This window comes from Semicossyphus pulcher, unplaced genomic scaffold (assembly GCF_022749685.1).
Source record: "Semicossyphus pulcher isolate SPU_LCO1_2020_fin unplaced genomic scaffold, fSemPul1.0.p SCAF_25, whole genome shotgun sequence".
NCBI lineage: Eukaryota > Metazoa > Chordata > Actinopteri > Labriformes > Labridae > Semicossyphus > Semicossyphus pulcher.
In genome coordinates, this window is record NW_027211699.1 from 8137064 (window position 1) to 8148511 (window position 11448).

Here is an 11448-nt window from a genome sequence, read left to right on the forward strand (position 1 = left end):
ACTCACTCCTCTCAACAATGGGTTAAACGTCAGCTTTAATCTCAGCCTTTGAAATATCCCGTGCACGAGCATGGTTTCGTGACATCACAGACACAACGAGGGGAAATTACATTGATAATGGAGTTCACAGGGACGTAGCAGCCATCATGCATCCAGCTGTTAATAAGAATCATTTGCTTACTCACAGATCGTGAATTAATTACATTATAGTTATGTTTATAAGAGACAAGCAATTTTATTCTGAGTATTCTGATGTTCTTACACATGTGTGCAGGGGACTCTTTGGGGGGAAATAAGCTTTAAATGGCATGTTTGCTCAAAAACTGAGTTTTTGATGTGTGAGCTCAAAGATAATTACAGATGGAGTCTATATGGGAGAGTTATTTTCTGAAATGTGGGATTTCTGGGGCGCAAAACAGACCCAGCTGCTGCGCTCTCACAAATTACTATTTTTCCACTGACAAATTAACCTGTGGTTTTTAGTTTTGAGTGTGATGTTTCTCTTTTACAGAGTGTGGGAGAGAGAGAGAGAGAGAGAGAGAGAGAGAGAGAGAGAGGTTCCCACATTATCTGACAAACCTGAAGAGCAACATACGGCCGTAATTACACTTTCAAAGCTTTCAAAGCATATTAAATGGATGGAAATGAAACGGATGAGGAGAGAAAATACACGGTGTTACAGAAGCCTGAGGACAAACTGATAAAGTCAAATCTCACTTTCTTCCTCCTCTGTTTCACAAACACGAGCGCATGATCTGTCATCGAGCTGTAATCTCTCCTGAGGGCAAATCAGAGACAAACTCAGGGGTCAGGCGAAGGAGGGAGGAAAAGTCGTTGAAGGGCAAAAACATTATAGACCAGCCCACTGCTGCGTGTCGAGTCCTGCCCCGCTCTGTTCCCACATCACACTCACATGTCGCTGTGGTGCACAGATCCACCGAGTCCGCTCCGCTGCTCAGAGACTGACTGGATATTTACACGGTTTACAGGTGCGTGGAAAGTTTTTAATACATTACGTTTTAATCATTTTGTTGCGTTCAAATGCGCGTGTTCTGCTCCGTAATACATTTATAGTTACTTTAATGTTTGCAATGCACGAATATGGATAGTTTTAACGTTATAACTGCTTAAAGAACAAGAGTTTATGTAAGTATGCGAGCTGGTTAATACTGCATGTGCATGTGACGGAATTATTAACCGACAATCTCATTCATAATGTCCGTACGAGCTAAATTAACCGGTTTGCATGCTTCAATACGTGCGTAATTACGCACACAAACGCGCAAAATTGAAACAAAAATATGTATCTGCGAGTTAGTTTCCATAGCTGTTGTGTTCAACATGTTTAAAACTGTTAAAAACGTGCAGAACAAACTGCCGCTAAACTCTCTGGATAAAGAAAAACTTCGCTTTAGACTTGAAATTATTTCTTTTTTTACTCCCTCTGAAGTCCAAACCCTCAGACGGAGGCTTCCAGCCTCATCAGTCATGTAGATATGATCGCTATGATGTGTAGCAATGTTGAGGTATTCTTAGTATTTGACAGGGGCTAACTAAATTAATTAAATACTACATTTCCTGTCTCTAATTATGAGTTTTCCAAACTGACTTTCTGCTCTGGTTCATTTCAGGCTCGCTTCATCGCCTCCTAGTGCTCAGCTGGGGCAGTGAAAATCTGTGATTTTTGGAGGAAATATTCTCAAACTACAGGAAACCCTGTCACACAGCATCTAAAGGAATAACTTTTCCTCTGTGGACATCAGCTGGCGTCCTGTTTTTTTAGAAGAAGAAGAAATGCATCTCCAGAGGACTAAATGACACCTTCTCTGTGGATCTAGTTTTAAGAAAGAAAAAGTGAACAAAAGGAAGAAGCTTTTTTTCTGGACGCTCTAAACATGTCCACAGAGTCTGTTCAAGCTGCCTACGCTGCTGCTGCTGCTGCTGCTGCTGCTGCTCCGTCTGCCGTCCCCTTGTCCCCCAACTCAGGAAACCTGCTTCGGATGTTTCGCGAGTACCAGAGCAATGAGGTCATCATCGCGCACTACAACTACACAGGCAAGCTGAAGGAGAACAAGTACAAAGAGGGACTGACTCCAGAGGCCATCATCTTCCTGCTCGTCTGCCTGCTCATAGTCGTAGAGAACGCCGTGGTGCTTCTGGCCATCTGGAAGAACAAGAAGTTCCATCTGCCCATGTACTACCTACTGGGGAATCTGACTCTGTCCGACCTGCTGGCAGGCTTCACCTACATGGTGAACATCATCATGTCTGGTGCCAACACGTTAAACATGACCCCGGTGCTGTGGTTCCTGAGGGAGGGGGGCGTGTTCATCATGCTGGCTGCCTCGGTCATCAGCCTGCTCGCCATCGCCATCGAGCGGCACGTCACGATGGTGAGGATGAAGCCGTACCAGGGGGACAAACAGGGGCGGATGTTCGCTCTGATCGGGGCGAGCTGGGTGCTGTCAGTGCTCCTCGGCATCCTTCCGGTCCTGGGCTGGAACTGCATCGGACAGCTGGACCGCTGCTCCACCGTCCTCCCCCTCTACGCCAAGAGCTACGTCCTCTTCTGCATCACCATCTTCAGCGCCATCCTCATGTCCATCGTGGTGCTGTATGTCCGCATCTTCCGCATCGTGAAGTCCAACACCCAGCGCCTTGCTTCCGTTCCACATCGTAAAGGCCTGTACAGGAAGTCGCAGAAGTACATGGCCCTGCTGAAGACCGTCACCATCGTGCTGGGAGTCTTCATCATGTGCTGGCTGCCCCTCTTCATCTTCCTGCTGCTGGACTTCTGCTGCCCGGCCAAGAGCTGTGCGGTGCTCTTCAAGGCGGACTATTTCCTGGGCATCGCTATGTTGAACTCCCTCCTTAACCCCATCATCTACACGCTGACCAGCAAGGACATGAGGAAGGCCATCCTCAGGCTGCTCTGCCGACACTGCCTCCTCACCAAAGACGGGCATGTGAAGAAGATCGGGATGCCCTTCCTGGAGTGCAGCACCAGTAAGACGGACGCAGCCTCTCACAGACTGGAGGGAATCGAGACGACCGTGTCCTCCGGTAACTTTACCCCCTCCACGATCAAAGCTATTTACCCCCGGATGTCTAAAACATGACGCAAAGGCTGACTGCCAACTGAGAGCGAACACTCGGAGTAGGACTCAGACCACTAAGGTGCACGAGTGCTCCGGTCGCAGCAGCTTTTGTGTTGCACTCTGCCACAGTTTTTGCATTAATCATAGAACAGAATAAGCTCCATGCAGAGACGGATTATTAAAAACCAGGAGCCCGGGCACAGACGTGTGAATGCCCCCCCACGTCCTACGATTGACACAAATGGACAAAAACATGACGGTCATATTGCATCTCTTTGTTGTCGTTTTGCGTTACCTTGTGGTCATCTTGTTTCAGTTTTAGCTGTTTTGCGTCTCTTTGTTGTCGTTTTGTCTTTTGTGTCTTGTTGTGCTTGTGTTGCATCACTTTGTCGTCCTTTTTTATCCCTTTCAGGTCGTTTAATGTTTTTTTTTTTAACTGTTTAACATCTTTTTGCATCTCTTTGTGTCTCTTTATTGTTGTTTTTTCTCTCTAAAATGTTGTTTGTCGTCTTTTAAAACTCTTTGTCGTAACTTTTTCCGCCCGTTGCAGTCATTTTGTCTCTCTGGTGTCACTGTCGTCATTTTTTTGGTCCCTTTCAGGACGTTTCGTGTTTGTGCTGATCTTTGTGGTGTCGTTTTGCATCTCCTTGAGGTAGCTTTGTGTCTCTATGTTGTTGTTAAGTGTCACTTTGTGGTCGTCTTGGTTCAGTTTAGTTGTTTTGTGTCTTTCTGTGCCTCTGTTGCATTTAACTCTCGCTATTTTTTGTGGTTTTGTGTTTTTATACCGTTTCGCTTCTTTTTGCATCTCTTTGTGGTCATTTTGCGTCTCTTTATTGTTCTTTCTTCTCTCTCTAATGTTGTTTGTCATCTTTTGTGGTAACTTTTTCCATTCTTTGCAGTCATTTTGTGTCTCTTGCTAATTGTCTTGTGTCTCTCTGTTGTCACGTCGCGTCTCTTTGTGGTCATTTGATCAGTTTGTCCCTTCAAACAGAGCCTGTGGGGCTCTGTCGATGTTTGCATATTTTCTGCCACATTTATCGTGAAAAGAAAGTCGGTGTCTTATTTGTAGCTGTCAGATTCCTGTGGAAAAAAGCATTACGTGTCTTTTACATACTGAAACCAGGGCAGTTCTTGTCAGAGGATAACATTTCTTTAAGGGCACAAAAACGAAACTAAAGACTGCATACGTTTTACATTAATGCAGCCGCTCACGCTGCACGTCTGATGGAGCCTGTCTGAAGCTCAAAGCAGGAGATTTATCCTCATGTCCTCATGAAGCGTCTAATGACATGTTGTTACAAACACGGAGCATCCACACCCAAAAGCTGCTGCCAAACCCGTGTAATTTCTGCCATGTGAGGTTCGGTCAGAGGCATTGTGGGTAGAGGTCTCCTCGGCCGAGATCTGAGGCTCAGACGCGTCACAGTCGGGGTTTGAGTCGAGCGGTCTGCAGCCTTGGTGGTCTCTGGTGACGGATGTAGCAGCACATGATGAATGACTCAAAGCAGTTGACAGAGGATGTTTTCTGACGCCTTCCTGGTTTAATGAGCGACAATCAGCAGTGATACGCTTTAACTCAGTCGTCAGAGCTTCAGTGTTTGTCTTTTAATCCTGTGAACCGCACATAAAAACCTCTTAGAGCCCGATGACACGGCCGAGCGTGTGGGCTTCAAAGAGCTGGGAGATTACAAAGCGCTCATAGTGACGCAGACATGAAATATTGTACATTAATGTAAAGATAAATAAAATCTATTAACTGATTTTTTTAGTTACTTTGTAAATATATGTCTAACCATTTGTAAGCTGTTTGTATTGTTTGTAAAAACCTCACTTAAATTATGATGCCAGTTTTATATGTGCACTGAATAAAAACGTGAATGAAGTTTACACAGACGTCTGTTTATTCTTTACTTCCTGTTTGCATCGTTAATGTCTCACTGATCGACATCCTCTCTGCTTCTGACTGCTAAAACAACAGACGAACATACAGCAGCATCCTCTCACCACAGTGATCACACATTCAAAACACGTTTTAATAATTAGTTTGCAACATGAGAGAGAAAGCGTGAGCTCGTTGGGAGATATGAATCTGAAAAAATTTACTTTTCTTCTCTTGTGACAAATTAAAACACACTCAGGTTCATGATGTAAATGTACGATGTGAGTTTACACTGAGTGAACAGAGAAATAGAAACAAATGGTGCTGCATTAAATTAAAACCTTGCTGAGGTCAACAAGGTCACAGTTTGACGACCTTTGAGGGCCAACATGTACATATTTTTTCAGCTAAAAAAAGTGGTCTGGTGGTTTAGTTACTCTCAGTCCATGGTTCTCAACTGGTGGGTCTGGACCCAAAAGTGGGTCGCGGATCTGTTTTTGGTGGGTTGTGAAAAAAAATTAAAACTCTATGCTGTGCTTTTATTTTGAAGGACATGGGTTTCCAATGACGTGTGTGCAGCAGTAGTGTAGTTTATTCACACTCCATGTGTCCACTGATTGGGTGATCTCAGCTACAGTTACATTTACATTCCTGAAACTTGATGAGCCCGACAGCCGCATTTATTTTGCACTTTCTTTAGTTTATTTCTGTTGAAAAAAGGCTTTTATTTTAATGACTTGTAGAGGGAAAATGTTCTTATGCAAACTGCACAGATTAAATCTGATTGGTTAAAAAAATTGGGTTGCGTTTCGTCGTTAATGAGGTGTTGATGGGTCCTGACGCTAGACCAGTTGAGAACCACTGCTCTAAGTTAAACAATAATAAACTGTTTCACTCGTGAGTTAATGTTTGATATTAACTCGTTAATGACTAATCGACTAAATTAAGTGTATTAAGGAAAAGACTCACTGACTTTTTTTGTCTGTTGGAGGGTGAAACACAAAATGTTTTGGGAAACTGTAAATACACGTGACTACAAATACAATATTTTTTACTGACTTTCACGTATTAATTATGCCTTAATTGTTAGACAAAGTTTTTTTAATGTAAAAATATAAGAAAAATAAGTTAATAAAATTCAGTTTATTTATATTAAAAACCCCAAAGTGATGATTTATACAGAGATATTCTACATTACTCTCGAAAATGTCACCAAAACCCCCCACAGGATTACTATAGAGAAACACTGTTGAATACTACAGAAAATGTCACTTAGGTCGACAACATGTTGATATGGGGACCAAGAAAAAGCAACAAATTATCATTATTCTGTTTAAATTTGTATCGTAAGAGTCCAGACTTTGTGTGTATGAAGAATTATTGAGATCTGAAATTTCTAATCGATTGTGGAGTTTGCATGTTCTCCCCGTGCATGTGTGGGTTTCCTCCGGCTTCCTCCCACAGTCCAAAGACATGCTCGTTAGGTTCATTGGTGACTCTAAATTGCCCGTCAGTGTGAATGTGAGCGTGAAAGGTTGTCTGTCTCTGTGTCAGCCGTGTGATTGACTGGTGATCAGTCCAAGTGTAACCCTGCCTCTCGCCCGATGACAGCTGGGATAGGCTCCAGCCCTCCCGTGACCCTGAACAGGAGAAGCGGTGTAGATAAAGGATGGATGTTCTATAGGGTTGTGACACCTTAACAACTAATAACCGGTGCTGTAGCTTCATACTTTAACTGATTTTGTGACGTCTTTATTGCTAATGCTCATATTGCAATAACGAAGAAATTGTGATGTATTGTGCAGCCGGACTGTGGACAGAAATGGGTTAAAACGAGATGGCGAGCACAGCATTGGCATTGACTGCAGCTAATTCCAAGTGATAATTAGTCGCGTGCTGTTTTTAAATTGAAAAGCACAAAGTAAAACCTCAAACCTTCAAAAAGAAAGTGACGGCGTTAAAGTTTAAAAACAAGACGACAGAGAGGGTCTCACTCTCGACCTCATCTTATGTGAACCACGTGTTAACCACCGATATTCAGCATCTGTGCGAGAGCCGCACATGAAGCTGCAGAAACGAGCATCTCCACCAGCGCCCTGTTTACCGTTAGGAAACCACATATTGATGCTGGGTTCCTCTAAGTTAAGATACGTGTGAGCGTCAGCCTACCCACTCTTAACCACCCGCCACGCTTGCAGCTGAGCCAGCAGCCCCTTTCAAAGAAGGCCGATGTTTCACTTCTCAGTAAAGCAGGAGGGCAAATTAAACGCCTTCTGTGTAATGCAGACAACACAGTGTGGGCACAGCGAGGAGGAGTTTAGACTCCAGCATACTGACCTAATTTCTGATGTGTTTTCATGCTGCGTTTGTTTTTTGCTCACTCATCACTATCTCACCTGAATTTGACTTAATTCAGATGATTTTTTCCCCTGTGGTAGTTACACTTACAGGTGCCTTTGCTCATGTTGATACTGAATTAATAAAGAATAATAACATAAGTAAAAGTGTTAGCCTGTTAAAAACAACAATAACTTTCAAAATAAAACGCCCCACAGATTCAGGGACAACAGGTGTACATTTAAACTCAAATAAATCAATACATATTGAGCATTAATCTGACATTACACTCAGTAGCTGTGTATAACTGCATTTAGAACCCATTCTTTTAAAGCCCCCCTCCAGGCAAAACCCAGTGTTTAACCTTGATTCATCAGCAGTCGTCTCCATGGCTGGGCCTGTCTGCTTTTAACCTGCAGTGTACCAAGGACAGGCTGAACAACACGCTTTCAGACTGGCAGTTTTGAGACGTCACAAACCTAAGGAGACAATCCCTTTAATGGGCGGGGTGACGCTATGCATATCATTATGTGTAACCTACGGCAACCACTTCAGCGATGCGCGGGCCAGCTGTGACCGCCATCGTCATTTTTGCAAACTCAATACTGACTACTAATGTTAACGTTACTCCTAATTACTACATTTCAAGCTGCTAAGTTTCAACAAGTTGCCACTAAACGACGGCAGAGACGTGTTTTGTTTTTGCAACGGAGGGGGCGGTTGGAAATGTGCACAGTGGGCAGGAATTATGCAGATTAGGGAATTTTTGATGACGGAGGAGATGCCGTGGGAGGATTTTTACAAGGTAATTCATCAGACACAATTTATTATTTCAAGCAGAGCATTTTATGTCTTATAACATGACTGGAGCTGCTTACTCATAAAATGCATGTTGAACTTTGATGATATTGCTGATAGATCGGTTGCAGTCTGCAGCACATCTTCTGGTGAGGACCATTATATATATTAGGTATAACTATTAGATTTGGACTTTTTAAACGTACTTCTTTTGTTTCACAGAATGTGATTGTTTAATTTTGTTGTGTTTTACAATTAAAGCTATTTTTATATCACCTGGAACATATATACTCCGTTTGTTATGTTTATTCACTCTAATGTGGAATATTTCTTCTGTATGGATTCAGGAATTCAACCCAAGTATAGACCTAAAAACTCTGAATTTAAACAACTGCATAAAACGTCTTCCTCTGTCTTTGCAGGTGTCGTCTGAGTGTGTTTAAGTCTAAGGAGAATGTGTGCATGATAACAAAATAGTTCTGCAGTGACATCTAGTGGCCAAAGCAGCTCTCTACAGCCACACAATGTTTTGTTGAATCATTTTTTTCCCTGTTTATCTGTATCTGTTTCTTTTTCCTGTATCATGAATATTTTTTTTTGTAGGATGCATGGACAGTAGTTAAGGTTGGTGATCGAGAAAAGCGGGTGTACTTGATAGACAGGAACAGTGTTTGATATAAGTGTAAGTTAACATGTTTCATTTCAGTGTAAGAGATATGAAAATACTGAGGTCGAGCTTGTTTGTTTGATGTTTTTGTCTGTCTTGTCTCTTCCTTGAGATTGTGAGTCTTTAGTTGTTGATGTTTTGTATTGTTTTAATCAGAAATATAAATAAAGTTAGAGAATAACTTCTTAACCAAAAGTGTGAGATATTTAATTAAACGTTGGATAAACAAGAAGAAAACAAACACATTTACAGACACAATGATACACAGCCTCCGTGACATCACCACCACCACCAACGCTCGTCTACCATTCAGTGCTGACGAAGCCCCACAGCTGGTCGCTGACGTCGCTCCGAGATCGAACAGACGTGTCGATGTTGATGGGAGTGGCCAGGTCGGCACCGTAGTGAACTGCAAGAGGAGGAAACACACTGAATCAGAAGCCATGACGGACACGCACGATACACAAAACACGACAGCAGAGAAGTGAACTGTACCTCCTTTTAAGACGTTGGGTTGTGTGTCGTATTCCCACTTGATCTTCGCTATTAGGTAGTACACCTGAGCCACGTATCTGTGGAGGAAAGGTTAATGACAGTTATAGGTGCACTGAGCCTTTAAGTATGTACTGTATGTGGTAGTAATTCCTCAGAAAGTCTCAGTACTCACACAGCTGAAGGGATGACCTCGGTGGTGTCTTCATCCACCTCGTTCTGCAGAGTCTGAAGCTCGTGTTCAGCGTTTCTCAGACTCTCAAACTCTCTCTGCAGGAATCTGGAGGAGGGTTAAGGATGCTGACAGAGAAGAGGGGAAACCAAGCCAGGCAGGCACTGAAAACATTTGGACTATTTCTATTGCATTTTACACACACACACACACACACACACACTTAAAAGATACTGTAATTCTGACTCGGTGATCTGGCTCTTGGCTGTGCACTGCCTCAGCTGCTCCTCCAGGCTGTGCAGCTCCATCTCCCTGTGCTTTTTCTCCTCCTCCATGTCCAGCAGCCTCTGACCTGCACTCTCCTCAATCTGAGCCACATCTGGGGACAAAGGATGGGAAGAGAGTGATGACAAAAAATTCAGATAGTTGAAAAAAGGCAGTTCACTGGACGAAATGCTTTACTACTTGCCTTTTAAAATCTGTGTCACAATCCTTTTGGTTTCTACATGTTGGTCAAAAAGGGCCTGATGTTCATCTTTCACTCGTCTCAGCTTCTCAGGTTGGCTGCTGTTGATGAAGGCCACCAACGCCTCCCCCGTCTCCTCCAAGTCTTGAAATTTATGACTTTGAGCCATTATAGTGAGACTGGAAACTAGAGAAGCAAAAAACAGAAAAGATACAACTGAAGATGTTTTACTCTGCAGGGTGGACTATTTATTGTAATGCTTGGTAGTTGGAACTGAAATGTGCATAGTATTACTTCAGTATCATAAAATTAATATAAAAATCAGAACTTTATTCTTTCAGATCAATGTAAGGCAACACATGGAGTATATACGTTTATACCGTACGTGTTGAAAATGCTATAATACGTAACCGTTACCACAAAACTGCACTGGTTACACTAATTTAAGTCCGTGTATATTAATTTCCAACACTGATCCTCAACCTGAATTCTTATTTTGACAGTTAAAACAACATAATAGATCACTAATACAGTGGCTGAAATGCATGAAAGCCTCGCTGTTTTGTTTACCCTGTTTTCAACGTCAGTTACACGCAGTAAAAACGTTAGTGTACGTTAAGCTAAACTATGTAAAAAATGATAATGACATCAATACAAGTTGCAACAAATATTATCAACTCAAACACTAACCAGCTTACGATGCATTTGAAAGACATTTGACACTCATATTTAGTAAAAGGAGAAAACAACATACCGAACAGACCTTTTCCGGGATTCAAAATCAGACCGCGCAGACCGCCACTTCTTCTTCTTTGGTCATTGGCGGATTACGAGCAGCATCTGAAGTACATACCGCCACCTACAGGAGTGACCTGCAGCTAATGTAAAAGCAGTAGAAGCTACCGTTATCAATAAAATACCGGTATAAAAAGATAGTTTTCCTACGAGTAAATAAAGTTTAAACATCCCCTCTTTTTCCATTGTTCTATTAGTCTTTTTTCCTGAATCCACATTTGTTTTGTTAAAAATCCTGTTTGTCGGAAATTTAACACTTAATAAGGGGAAGATGGTAGACAACTTGCCCCGTTTTATTAATGGAATAAAAAGGGGAAACGTTTTATATTTAAAATAAAAATCACGGAGTAAAACAGCATTCTATCTAATGTTGTATTAAGATTACTTGTATTAAAAAATTACTGTAATATACATTTCCCATTTAATGAACTTTTTTTCCCCAAAAAATAAATAAAAAGTCTTTAAACTTAATTCAAATATTCAGCCAAATTAATGAGGTTTAGCTTTAAAGTTTTAGGCTTCAATCAACACAAATATAATTATTCAACTGTCCACAATCTGAAGAAATGTCAGATGACCAAATCAGAATGCTAACTGTAGCAGATCCGCAACAAGCTAGCAACCCAGTTAGCTAGCAAATCAGTTTTGAGTTAGTTTTCAATCATTTTTTCTTTCACAGTTCAGCACATTGCTAAATATGCCACCAGTTTTGACTTGGCCACTGGGTTAAAATCATTTCTGTAA

The 11448-nt window shown here is 41.9% G+C and overlaps 2 protein-coding genes across 3 annotated transcripts; one reads left to right on the top strand and one right to left on the bottom strand.

Moving 5' to 3' along the window:
• Positions 1–914: 914 nt before the first annotated feature.
• s1pr5a (sphingosine-1-phosphate receptor 5a) lies at positions 915–4985 on the top strand. The gene is made up of 2 exons (XM_069676393.1): positions 915–989; positions 1632–4985. The coding sequence occupies exon 2, from the start codon at positions 1896–1898 to the stop codon at positions 3117–3119; it is 1224 nt and encodes a 407-aa protein (XP_069532494.1). The 5' UTR covers positions 915–989; positions 1632–1895; the 3' UTR covers positions 3120–4985.
• Positions 4986–8961: 3976 nt separating this feature from the next.
• Positions 8962–10694, bottom strand: spc24 (SPC24 component of NDC80 kinetochore complex). 2 transcript variants are annotated; one of them, XM_069676306.1, is made up of 6 exons: positions 10664–10694; positions 9913–10095; positions 9678–9822; positions 9447–9551; positions 9275–9351; positions 8962–9188 (listed from the first exon to the last, which is right to left on the bottom strand). In XM_069676306.1, the coding sequence occupies exons 2-6, from the start codon at positions 10076–10078 to the stop codon at positions 9082–9084; spliced, it is 600 nt and encodes a 199-aa protein (XP_069532407.1). In that variant the 5' UTR covers positions 10079–10095; positions 10664–10694; the 3' UTR covers positions 8962–9081. The 2 variants fall into 2 exon arrangements, with proteins under 2 accessions (XP_069532407.1, XP_069532408.1); XM_069676307.1 differs by having other exon boundaries at positions 10673–10689.
• Positions 10695–11448: the final 754 nt, after the last annotated feature.